Here is a 13,140-nt window from a genome sequence, read left to right as displayed (position 1 = left end):
GATTTAAAATTTAAAATTTAAGAATTTAAGTATGAAATTTAAGAATGTTAAAATTTAAAATTAAGAATTTAAGAATTTAAAATTAAGAATTAAAATTTAAGAATTTAAGAATTTAAGAATTTAAGAATTGAGAAATTAAGAATTTAAGAATTTAAGAATTTAAGAATTTAAGAATTTAAGAATTTAAGAATTTAAGAATTTAAGAATTTAAGAATTTAAGAATTTAAGAATTTAAGAATTAAGAATTTAAGAATTTAAGAATTTAAGAATTTAAGAATTTAAGAATTTAAGAATTTAAGAATTTAAGAATTTAAGAATTTAAGAATTTAAGAATTTAAGAATTTAAGAATTTAAGAATTTAAGAATTTAAGAATTTAAGAATTTAAGAATTTAAGAATTTAAGAATATAAGAATTTAAGAATTTAAGAATTTAAGAATTTAAGAATTTAAGAATTTAAGAATTTAAGAATTTAAGAATTTAAGAATTTAAGAATTTAAGAATTTAAGAATTTAAGAATTTAAGAATTTAAGAATTTAAGAATTTAAAATTAAGATTTAAAATTAAGAATTTAAGAATTTTAAAATTTAAGAATTAAGAATTTAAGAATTTTAGAATTTTAGAATTTTAGAATTTAAGAATTTTAGAATTTAAGACTTTAAAATTTTAGAATTTTAGAATTTTAGAATTTTAGAATTGTAGAATTTTAGAATTTAAGAATTTAAGAATTTAAGAATTTAAGAATTTAAGAATTTAAGAAGGTAAGAATTGTAGAAATAGAAATTTAAATTTTAAAATTTTTAAAATTTTAAAAGTTAAGAAGTAAGAATTTAAGAATTGAAGAAGTTAAAAGGGAGATGTTATAGGGATTATGGAAATTGTAGAAGTGGAATAGTTTTAAGGGAGAATTTTAAAGGGAACAATGTGTAAGAATTGTAAATTTTAGAAATTGTATGAAGTTAAGATTTTGGAATGTAAGAAGGTGGTGAATGTGGAGATGTTATAATTTTAGAATTGATTGTGAGTATGGTGATAAGTGTAGAATTGTATAAGGGTTAATGGGAGTAGTTAGAAGGGTAAATTGTGGAGATAGTTAAATTGTAATGATGGTAAGATTGTAGTTGGTAATTGTTAGTAGGGGTAGATTTGTAGTATTGTGTAGAATGGTTATGTATTGAAAATTGTAAATGTTATAGGTAAGGTATTTTAAAGGAAGTAGTTTGTAAATAGGTAAAATTTAAATGTAAAGTTAAGAATTTAAATTTAAAATTTTAATTTAAAAGTTAAATAGATAAGGGAAAAAGTTAAAATTGAAATATTGAAAAAGGTATTATTCTATGAATTATGAGTTAAAATGTTTGAAGTTATATGTGAAGATTGAAAAGTGAAAGTTAAGATATTTGTAATAAGGTGTAAGAAGGTTAAGATGTGAAGAGTGGTTATGTAAAATTAAGAATTGAAGAGGATTTGGTATGAAGGTATATGTTAGATTTTGAAGAATGTTAATGTATATGGTATAAAGGAAAGTTAAAATGTTAGTTTGATAAGAAGGGATGAAGTGATAGATGGAAGAATGTAAGTAGTGAAATGTAAATTAGTTTATGAAAGTTGATAATGTTAAGAAGTTAAGATTTTGAAAAGTAAGTTTGAAGATGTTTAAATGTAAAAGGAATATGGATTAGTTTAGTAAATAGGTAATGTTAAAGTAAGAAGTTTTAAATTTAAGAATTTAAAATTGTAAATGTAAGTAGGTAAGAGGTTTATGTAAGATAGGGTAGATTGAAAGAAGTGATATTTGTAAAATGTATGTGGTATAAGTGTAGGAATGGATGATTTTGGTAAAATGTTAATATATGAAAAGGGATTTTGTGAAGATGTGATGATTAAAGATGTTATATTTTAAAATGTATTGTATGGATAAGTTAAATTGAATTTAAAATTAAGATTTAAATATGAATGCCATGCGACAGGTTTGCGTGTTTCTACACGGTAGTTCGTTCAGAAGAACTGGCAAAAACTGCGCGACTGCGGTGTTACATTATTAGTACCTTTCTAAAAGCCCGGTCAGCACGACGTCAAAAAATAATCCCGGAACCTGCTGTCATGAGATTCCGAGCACTTATTTCCTCTTCACGTACGCTCTCCCCCAAACTTTTAGCACCGGACATCACTGTCCAAAATGCGTTATTTTTGTAAACAAATCGATTTCCTTCGCAGTTCGCGGCACAATCCCGACGACGTTGTTATGTAAAAATTACCGCATTAGTGCAAATGATGTTTTCAGTTTTTAGGGGTCGCGTAAATATTGAATTACAAGCGGGGGCTTTTAAATGCGGCATCCGCCGTAGTTCCACCATTCAACAGCGTCCGGCGGCGACCTGTGGCCGGGCTAGAAGAAACTCTCCGGATTGATCGTTTCCTCGCCTCTGTTCCGTCGACGTGGGCGCAACGCTCGAGGTTTTCCATGATCCACTGGCGAGGGGGCGGATTACTAATTTCGGTGAGTTTGTGCTGTAAAAACGTTATTCTGTTTTGAATTTATGTTAACATGTTGCGTTCCTTTCTCAGACAAACACCTTTCAAAACGCGCCAGGCGAAGGACCTATTGTCGAGAGGACGGACTTCGTTTGCATCAGCTTGAACTCCGATCCGGAAAGCCGCCCTAACAAAATGCCCGCCGGAGTGTCCAATGAAGGTGTAACCTAAAGTTTAACGTCCCCGCCGCTATGCTGGCCATGTTTGCCGTCTCCCACCTGGTGCGATCCGTACTACAACCCTCGCTGAAGACCTCAAACTACTACGTGGACCGGGAATTCAAGAGCATCGGTTTAACTGTAGGTCCACGCACCGGAAGGGCCAGGTATTAGACACGGCGCAGAGGATATTTAATATATGTATATTTAATGCTCAATACGTTTACACATTGGTGGTGTATTATAATCTGATAATGCGTGAGAATCACTGGGGCCCCGCACCATTTGAGTTGAACCTGCTGCCACCTCTCGCCAGCAGGACATCGTTTCTGTTCCGTTGACACTGCCCGCGGCGGCCGTCTCTGTTAAACGGTGGCCGCGGTGACTGTTCGCGGTGTTCGACGAGCGCTAGATAGTGGGCGTTCAGGCGTCTCCCGTTGGCGCGTTCCGTCGTTTCGCATCTCCTTCTTTGGACCTTTGTGCGTTGTTTACGCGAACTCCCTCGACGATCTGTGTCGGAACTCTGCTGGACGAATTTTGCTCTCCGCAGATGTTTATCGTACTTGCATTGCGTTGCTTGCCGGAGTTTTCGTAAGATTGAGTTCACAGGGACATTTCCGTCTCCAGGTATACTTCGTGTCGTCCCAGGGTGTTGTACAGGTGTAAACTGCTTGGTTTCCCGGTGTTTGCGCCGACTGAGGAAGGAAAAAAAAAAACAATTTGAAATATATTGTGAAAGTTTTCCATTGAGCTTCGATCGGTGACTCAATCAGCATCTTATCGTTTTAATGTGCTGTGTCTACTCAACCAAAATGACGGAATGGAACAGAAGTGTCCTAACAAAAACAATTTTCATGTTATTTGTAATAGTTTTTGGAAGATATCCGTAACGTAAGAGCAAAAGATGTCTGTTTTAGTCCCCTAATATAAGTTAAATTGAAAAATCTAATTTCCAAGACATTTTTTTTGTGTAAAATGCCGATGTACAGAACATTCCAACATTTTTTTTTCCACAAATAAACTAATTTTTTCGTCATAGAACTGGATATGTTGAGCATTTTGGCAATAATAACCCGTGCTGCTGTCAAAATCTCTTTTAATCACTTTTTTTTCATTTTAATGTAAATCCCATTATGCCCTCCGCCATCCATTTAACTCGCAAACTAAGGCAAAATGTAAATAGAAATAAATGCAGGAAACAGTAACCAAGCTATACAAGCTGGCAAGTGCCGAGTTTCCTCAGGACCCTCATTGCCCAGGGTTGTTTACGGACGGGCGCGGCTACACAGCGCGATGGCGCTGAATCGCGCGGATAGCGCGGATGTGGCGCGGATTTGCTGGGCTAATTTTGCTCACGCGCGGATTTCGCGCGATGAACAAGTTTGATAAATAAAATATTAAACTTTCAAGGTATAAAGAAAATTTATTATCAGAATTACTGTAATGTTTTTTATGTCCAAAACTTTAATTTCTTAAGAATTGTTGTACTGAAACAAAATTGATTTTTTCCGGCATAATGTTTGTTTGGGTAATTTTTAATAAGAACCTCCGAAATATCCTACAAGAAGAGATAATTTTTTGTTAAAGCATTGTTTTCATAATAAATGTTATTCTTACACTCCACTTCATTAGTAACATCATGATACGTGGTTCCTAAATATTCCATCTCTTGATGAGATTCAGGTTATGTTTTATTAACAATAAGTATTGTTTCTTTATATACTGGATACCATTTTGATGTGATTCTGTTTGAACCATATTTTCCAAGCTTTTCTATAGATAATTCGGATTACCCAAATAAAATATATTGGGTGCTCTGGTGACCGTATTGGTGGTCAAATCCCAAATCTAGCAATATATGGACGAACAGAAAGCTGGCTTTCCGCCTTTGATTTTAGGTAGGAATTTAACCCTGTAAAAGGTTTTTTTTGAATTGACACGATTTTTTGGTGAAAAAATAAAAAGATCTAAATGTTCAAATATGAAAGAGCCCCAACATTCAAAATTCAAAGTTCAGAGTTCTAAAATTCTAGTGTTTATAAGTATGTTTTAAATAATCCAAAATTTGAAAAATTCTGAATTTTTACATAGACCAACCCAATAAAAAAAAATCAAAATTTCTATATAAAAAAAAAATCCACAAAATCAGGAATTCAAAATATTTAAAAATCAAAATAAATTCTTCAAATTTACAAATTTTTTAAAATTTGATAATAAAAAACAATCAATGGAACAAAAACCTTATAAACTGCTTAAAGAAAGTTCTTTGAAATAATTCTTAAATATCTTAAATTCTTGAAAGTCTGAAATTTTTTAAATTTTATATCTGAAATTCTTCAATTCGTAAATTCTTGAAATTCTTACGTTCTTAATTGCGGAAATTCGCTTAAATTCTTAAATTCTTAAATTCTTAAATTCTTAAATTCTTAAATTCTTAAATTCTTAAATTCTTAAATTCTTAAATTCTTAAATTCTTAAATTCTTAAATTCTTAAATTCTTGAAATTCTTAAATTCTTAAATTCTTAAATTCTTAAATTCTTAAATTCTTAAATTCTTAAATTCTTAAATTCTTAAATTCTTAAATTCTTAAATTCTTAAATTCTTAAATTCTTAAATTCTTAAATTCTTAAATTCTTAAATTCTTAAATTCTTAAATTCTTAAATTCTTAAATTCTTAAATTCTTAAATTCTTAAATTCTTAATTTCTTAAATTCTTAAAGTCTTAAATTCTTAAATTCTTAAATTCTTGAATTCGTAAGATTTTCTTTAAGAATGTATGCTTTAAGAAGTGATAGAATTTAAAGATTTTAAGAATTTAAGAATTTAAGAATTTAAGAATTTAAGAATTTAATGAGTTAAGAATTTAAGAATTTAAGATTTGAAGAATTTAAGAATTTAAGAATTTAAGAATTTAAGAATTTAAGAATTTAAGAATTTAAGAATTTAAGAATTTAAGAATTTAAGAATTTAAGAATTTAAGAATTTAAGAATTTAAGAATTTAAGAATTTAAGAATTTAAGAATTTAAGAATTTAAGAATTTAAGAATTTAAGAATTTAAGAATTTAAGAATTTAAGAATTTAAGAATTTATGAATTTAAGAATTTAAGAATTTAAGAATTTAAGAATTTAAGAATTTAAGAATTTAAGAATTTAAGAATTTAAGAATTTAAGAATTTAAGAATTTAAGAATTTAAGAATTTAAGAATTTAAAAATTTAAAAATTTAAGAATTTAAGAATTTAAGAATTTAAGAATTTAAGAACTTTATTTAAGAATTTATAAGTTTTTGTTCCATTGATTGTTTTTATTATCAATTTTAAAAATTTGTAAATTTGGAGAATTTATTCTTGATTTTTAAATATTTTGAATTCCTGATTTTTTGGATTTTTTTTTTATTTAGAAATTTTGATTTTTTTATTGTTGGCTATTTAAAATTCAGAATTTTTCAATTTTTGGATTAAACAACTATAAAAATAGAATTTTAGAACTTCTGAACTTTTAATTTTGAATGTTGGAGCTTTCATATTTGAACATTTAGATCTTTTTATTTTTTCACCAAAAATATGTAAATTAAAAAAAACCTTTCTACGGGTTAAATCCTAACTAAAATCAAAGGCGGAAAGCCAGCTTCTGTTCCGTCCAATATTGCTCATATTTGGGATTTGACCACAATACGTCCACCAGAGCACCCCCAATATTTTTTTTTGTGTAATCCGAATATCTATAGAAAAGCTTGAAATATGGTTCAAAAGAATCAAATCAAAATGTATCCAGTATAAAATAAACAATACATATTGTTAATAAAACATAACCTGAAACTCATAAGAGATGGAATATTTAGAACCCGTATCAGATGTTAATAATGAGTTGAGTGTAAGAATAAATTTATTTAAAAAATCTTTAACAAAAATTATCTCTTCTTGTAGATTATTTCGACGTTTCTTATTAAAAAATTACAAACAAACATTTCCGGAAAAAATCAATTTTGTTTCAGTAACAACTTCTAAGAAATTAAAGTTTTTGCACATAAAAAAATTACAGTAATTCCTGATAATAATTTTCTTTATAACTTGAAAGTTAATTATTTTATTTATCAAAATTGTCATCCGCGCGAAATCCGCGCCTGAGCAAATTAAGCCAGCAAATCCGCGCCAAATCCGCGCTATCCGCGCGAAACGCGCCATCCGCGCGATCCGCGCCGTCCGTAACAACCCTGGCAATGTGTTTCCTGAGGAACTCGCACTTGCCAGCTTGTTTGCTTTGTTTATTTACCTGCATTTATTTCATATACATTTTGCCTTGTTTGCGAGTTTTATGATGGAGGAGGGCAAATGGTATTTACATTAAAATGAAAAAAAGTGTTTTAAAGTGCATTTTACAGCAGCACGGTTATTTTGCAAAATGATCAAAATATCAAAGTATACTGACGAAAATTTGTATTTGTGGAAAAAAAACTTGTTGTATTGTTCTGTACATCGGAATTTTACAAAAAAAAAATGCTCTGGAAATTACGAATTTTTCAATTTAAATTTTTTAGGGGACTAAAAAAGACATCTTTTGCACTAAAGTTAAGGATCATCTCCAAAAACATACAAAATAAATTGAAAATTCGTTTTTTGGAAATTCTGTTCCATTCAGTCATTTGGTGAGTAGTCACAGCAAATTAACGATAAGATGCTGATGAGTCAACGATCGATGCTCCAATGAAACTTTCACAATTTATTTCAAATTGTTTTTTTTTTTCATTCCCTCAGTCAGCGCCAAACACCGCGAAACCAAGCAGTTCTACACCCTGTACAACACCCTGGACGACACGAAGCTATACCTGGAGAAGGAAATGTCCCTGCTGAACTCAATCTACGAAAACTACGGCAACGCAATGCAAACGTACAACTCGCGAGAGCAATTCGTCCAGCAGTTCGAACAGATCGTCGAGGGAGTTCGCGTAAACAAGACAAAAGTCCAAAAGAAGTGCGACGACGAACGCGCCAAACGGGACGCCCTGAACGCCCAACTACTAGCGCTAGTCGAACAACAGCGAAAGTACGCGGCCACCGTCAAACAGCTGACGGCCGAGTGTCAACGGAACGAAGTCCTGCTGGCGAAGCTGCAGCAGGTTCAACCCAAATCGAGCCAGGGCCAGTGATTATCACGCATTACAGATTTAATACACCCAACTGTGTAACGTATTGTGCATTAAATATACATTTTTATTATCCCTCTCGCCCCGCGTCTAATTACCTTGCCCTTCCGGTGCGTCGACCTTCCGTAACCGTTGCTCCTTGATTTCCCGGTCCACGTAGTAGTTGAGGTCCTTCAGCGGGTTGTAGTACCGGTGCACTAGCTGGGATCCGGCAAACATGGCCAGCATTGCGGCGGACGTAAACTTAAGGTACTCCTTCATGGACACTCCGGCCGGCATTTTGTTAGCCGCTTTCCCGGATCGGTTCCAGCTGATGCAATCGAAGTCGCTCCTCGACAATGTCCTTCGCCTGGCGCTTCTTGAAGGTGTTGTCTGAGAAGGAAGCAACATGTCCAATTTAAAATCAATCAAATTTAAAAAACAAACTCACAGAAATTAGTATCGCCCACTCTCCAGTGGATCATGGAAAACTCGAGCGTTGCGCCAAGTCCGAAGAACAGCGGCAGAAACCGATAAATCCCGAGAGTTTTCTTGCCCGGCCACAGGTCCAGCAGACGCTTGAAGGTGGAACTACGGCGGATGCGCATTTAAAAGCGATTGTAATTCAATATTTAACGCGACTAAACTGAAATCATTGCACTTTTGCGGTATTTTTACATAACAACGTCGTCGGGATGTGCGCGAACTGCGAAGAAATCGATTTGTTTACAAAATAACGCTTTGACAGTGATGTCCCGGTGCTAAAAGTTTGGTGGAGAGCGTGAAGAGGAATAAGTGCTCGAATCTCATGACAGCAGGTTCCGGGATTTTTTGAAGTCTGCCTTCCGGGATTTTAGAAAGGTACTAATAATGTAACACCCGCAGTCGAGCAGTTTTTGACAGTTCGCTCTGAAAGAAATACAGTGTAGAAAAAAGCAAAAACTGCTCGAATGGAAATGCTTCATTCTTAAATTCTTAAATTCTTAAATTCTTAAATTCTTAAATTCTTAAATTCTTAAATTCTTAAATTCTTAAATTCTTAAATTCTTAAATTCTTAAATTCTTAAATTCTTAAATTCTTAAATTCTTAAATTCTTAAATTCTTAAATTCTTAAATTCTTAAATTCTTAAATTCTTAAATTCTTAAATTCTTAAATTCTTAAATTCTTAAATTCTTAAATTCTTAAATTCTTAAATTCTTAAATTCTTAAATTCTTAAATTCTTAAATTCTTAAATTCTTAAATTCTTAAATTCTTAAATTCTTAAATTCTTAAATTCTTAAATTCTTAAATTCTTAAATTCTTAAATTCTTAAATTCTTAAATTCTTAAATTCTTAAATTCTTAAATTCTTAAATTCTTAAATTCTTAAATTCTTAAATTCTTAAATTCTTAAATTCTTAAATTCTTAAATTCTTAAATTCTTAAATTCTTAAATTCTTAAATTCTTAAATTCTTAAATTCTTAAATTCTTAAATTCTTAAATTCTTAAATTCTTAAATTCTTAAATTCTTAAATTCTTAAATTCTTAAATTCTTAAATTCTTAAATTCTTAAATTCTTAAATTCTTAAATTCTTAAATTCTTAAATTCTTAAATTCTTAAATTCTTAAATTCTTAAATTCTTAAATTCTTAAATTCTTAAATTCTTAAATTCTTAAATTCTTAAATTCTTAAATTCTTAAATTCTTAAATTCTTAAATTCTTAAATTCTTAAATTCTTAAATTCTTAAATTCTTAAATTCTTAAATTCTTAAATTCTTAAATTCTTAAATTCTTAAATTCTTAAATTCTTAAATTCTTAAATTCTTAAATTCTTAAATTCTTAAATTCTTAAATTCTTAAATTCTTAAATTCTTAAATTCTTAAATTCTTAAATTCTTAATTCTTAAATTCTTAAATTCTTAAATTCTTAAATTCTTAAATTCTTAAATTCTTAAATTCTTAAATTCTTAAATTCTTAAATTCTTAAATTCTTAAATTCTTAAATTCTTAAATTCTTAAATTCTTAAATTCTTAAATTCTTAAATTCTTAAATTCTTAAATTCTTAAATTCTTAAATTCTTAAATTCTTAAATTCTTAAATTCTTAAATTCTTAAATTCTTAAATTCTTAAATTCTTAAATTCTTAAATTCTTAAATTCTTAAATTCTTAAATTCTTAAATTCTTAAATTCTTAAATTCTTAAATTCTTAAATTCTTAAATTCTTAAATTCTTAAATTCTTAAATTCTTAAATTCTTAAATTCTTAAATTCTTAAATTCTTAAATTCTTAAATTCTTAAATTCTTAAATTCTTAAATTCTTAAATTCTTAAATTCTTAAATTCTTAAATTCTTAAATTCTTAAATTCTTAAATTCTTAAATTCTTAAATTCTTAAATTCTTAAATTCTTAAATTCTTAAATTCTTAAATTCTTAAATTCTTAAATTCTTAAATTCTTAAATTCTTAAATTCTTAAATTCTTAAATTCTTAAATTCTTAAATTCTTAAATTCTTAAATTCTTAAATTCTTAAATTCTTAAATTCTTAAATTCTTAAATTCTTAAATTCTTAAATTCTTAAATTCTTAAATTCTTAAATTCTTAAATTCTTAAATTCTTAAATTCTTAAATTCTTAAATTCTTAAATTCTTAAATTCTTAAATTCTTAAATTCTTAAATTCTTAAATTCTTAAATTCTTAAATTCTTAAATTCTTAAATTCTTAAATTCTTAAATTCTTAAATTCTTAAATTCTTAAATTCTTAAATTCTTAAATTCTTAAATTCTTAAATTCTTAAATTCTTAAATTCTTAAATTCTTAAATTCTTAAATTCTTAAATTCTTAAATTCTTAAATTCTTAAATTCTTAAATTCTTAAATTCTTAAATTCTTAAATTCTTAAATTCTTAATTCTTAAATTCTTAAATTCTTAAATTCTTAAATTCTTAAATTCTTAAATTCTTAAATTCTTAAATTCTTAAATTCTTAAATTCTTAAATTCTTAAATTCTTAAATTCTTAAATTCTTAAATTCTTAAATTCTTAAATTCTTAAATTCTTAAATTCTTAAATTCTTAAATTCTTAAATTCTTAAATTCTTAAATTCTTAAATTCTTAAATTCTTAAATTCTTAAATTCTTAAATTCTTAAATTCTTAAATTCTTAAATTCTTAAATTCTTAAATTCTTAAATTCTTAAATTCTTAAATTCTTAAATTCTTAAATTCTTAAATTCTTAAATTCTTAAATTCTTAAATTCTTAAATTCTTAAATTCTTAAATTCTTAAATTCTTAAATTCTTAAATTCTTAAATTCTTAAATTCTTAAATTCTTAAATTCTTAAATTCTTAAATTCTTAAATTCTTAAATTCTTAAATTCTTAAATTCTTAAATTCTTAAATTCTTAAATTCTTAAATTCTTAAATTCTTAAATTCTTAAATTCTTAAATTCTTAAATTCTTAAATTCTTAAATTCTTAAATCTTAATCTTAAATTCTTAAATTCTTAAATTCTTAAATTCTTAAATTCTTAAATTCTTAAATTCTTAAATTCTTAAATTCTTAAATTCTTAAATTCTTAAATTCTTAAATTCTTAAATTCTTAAATTCTTAAATTCTTAAATTCTTAAATTCTTAAATTCTTAAATTCTTAAATTCTTAAATTCTTAAATTCTTAAATTCTTAAATTCTTAAATTCTTAAATTCTTAAATTCTTAAATTCTTAAATTCTTAAATTCTTAAATTCTTAAATTCTTAAATTCTTAAATTCTTAAATTCTTAAATTCTTAAATTCTTAAATTCTTAAATTCTTAAATTCTTAAATTCTTAAATTCTTAAATTCTTAAATTCTTAAATTCTTAAATTCTTAAATTCTTAAATTCTTAAATTCTTAAATTCTTAAATTCTTAAATTCTTAAATTCTTAAATTCTTAAATTCTTAAATTCTTAAATTCTTAAATTCTTAAATTCTTAAATTCTTAAATTCTTAAATTCTTAAATTCTTAAATTCTTAAATTCTTAAATTCTTAAATTCTTAAATTCTTAAATTCTTAAATTCTTAAATTCTTAAATTCTTAAATTCTTAAATTCTTAAATTCTTAAATTCTTAAATTCTTAAATTCTTAAATTCTTAAATTCTTAAATTCTTAAATTCTTAAATTCTTAAATTCTTAAATTCTTAAATTCTTAAATTCTTAAATTCTTAAATTCTTAAATTCTTAAATTCTTAAATTCTTAAATTCTTAAATTCTTAAATTCTTAAATTCTTAAATTCTTAAATTCTTAAATTCTTAAATTCTTAAATTCTTAAATTCTTAAATTCTTAAATTCTTAAATTCTTAAATTCTTAAATTCTTAAATTCTTAAATTCTTAAATTCTTAAATTCTTAAATTCTTAAATTCTTAAATTCTTAAATTCTTAAATTCTTAAATTCTTAAATTCTTAAATTCTTAAATTCTTAAATTCTTAAATTCTTAAATTCTTAAATTCTTAAATTCTTAAATTCTTAAATTCTTAAATTCTTAAATTCTTAAATTCTTAAATTCTTAAATTCTTAAATTCTTAAATTCTTAAATTCTTAAATTCTTAAATTCTTAAATTCTTAAATTCTTAAATTCTTAAATTCTTAAATTCTTAAATTCTTAAATTCTTAAATTCTTAAATTCTTAAATTCTTAAATTCTTAAATTCTTAAATTCTTAAATTCTTAAATTCTTAAATTCTTAAATTCTTAAATTCTTAAATTCTTAAATTCTTAAATTCTTAAATTCTTAAATTCTTAAATTCTTAAATTCTTAAATTCTTAAATTCTTAAATTCTTAAATTCTTAAATTCTTAAATTCTTAAATTCTTAAATTCTTAAATTCTTAAATTCTTAAATTCTTAAATTCTTAAATTCTTAAATTCTTAAATTCTTAAATTCTTAAATTCTTAAATTCTTAAATTCTTAAATTCTTAAATTCTTAAATTCTTAAATTCTTAAATTCTTAAATTCTTAAATTCTTAAATTCTTAAATTCTTAAATTCTTAAATTCTTAAATTCTTAAATTCTTAAATTCTTAAATTCTTAAATTCTTAAATTCTTAAATTCTTAAATTCTTAAATTCTTAAATTCTTAATTCTTAAATTCTTAAATTCTTAAATTCTTAAATTCTTAAATTCTTAAATTCTTAAATTCTTAAATTCTTAAATTCTTAAATTCTTAAATTCTTAAATTCTTAAATTCTTAAATTCTTAAATTCTTAAATTCTTAAATTCTTAAATTCTTAAATTCTTAAATTCTTAAATTCTTAAATTCTTAAATTCTTAAATTCTTAAATTCTTAAATTCTTAAATTCTTAAATTCTTAAA

At 25.7% G+C, this 13,140-nt stretch overlaps 2 protein-coding genes across 2 annotated transcripts; both read right to left on the bottom strand.

The window, feature by feature from the left end:
- Positions 1 to 7,874: 7,874 nt before the first annotated feature.
- LOC120430022 (protein BRAWNIN) lies at positions 7,875 to 8,114 on the bottom strand. The gene has a single exon (XM_039595117.2). The coding sequence runs from the start codon at positions 8,112 to 8,114 to the stop codon at positions 7,926 to 7,928; it is 189 nt and encodes a 62-aa protein (XP_039451051.1). The 3' UTR covers positions 7,875 to 7,925.
- Positions 8,066 to 8,541, bottom strand: LOC120430021 (small integral membrane protein 4). The gene is made up of 2 exons (XM_039595116.2): positions 8,266 to 8,541; positions 8,066 to 8,207 (listed from the first exon to the last, which is right to left on the bottom strand). Exons 1-2 carry the CDS (start codon positions 8,420 to 8,422, stop codon positions 8,119 to 8,121), a joined length of 246 nt encoding a protein of 81 aa, XP_039451050.1. The 5' UTR covers positions 8,423 to 8,541; the 3' UTR covers positions 8,066 to 8,118.
- Between the last annotated feature and the right edge of the window lie 4,599 nt (positions 8,542 to 13,140).

This window comes from Culex pipiens, chromosome 2, assembly GCF_016801865.2.
Source record: "Culex pipiens pallens isolate TS chromosome 2, TS_CPP_V2, whole genome shotgun sequence".
NCBI lineage: Eukaryota > Metazoa > Arthropoda > Insecta > Diptera > Culicidae > Culex > Culex pipiens.
The sequence above is the reverse complement of the archived record's forward strand: the minus strand, read 5'-3'. Positions and strand labels throughout refer to the sequence as shown.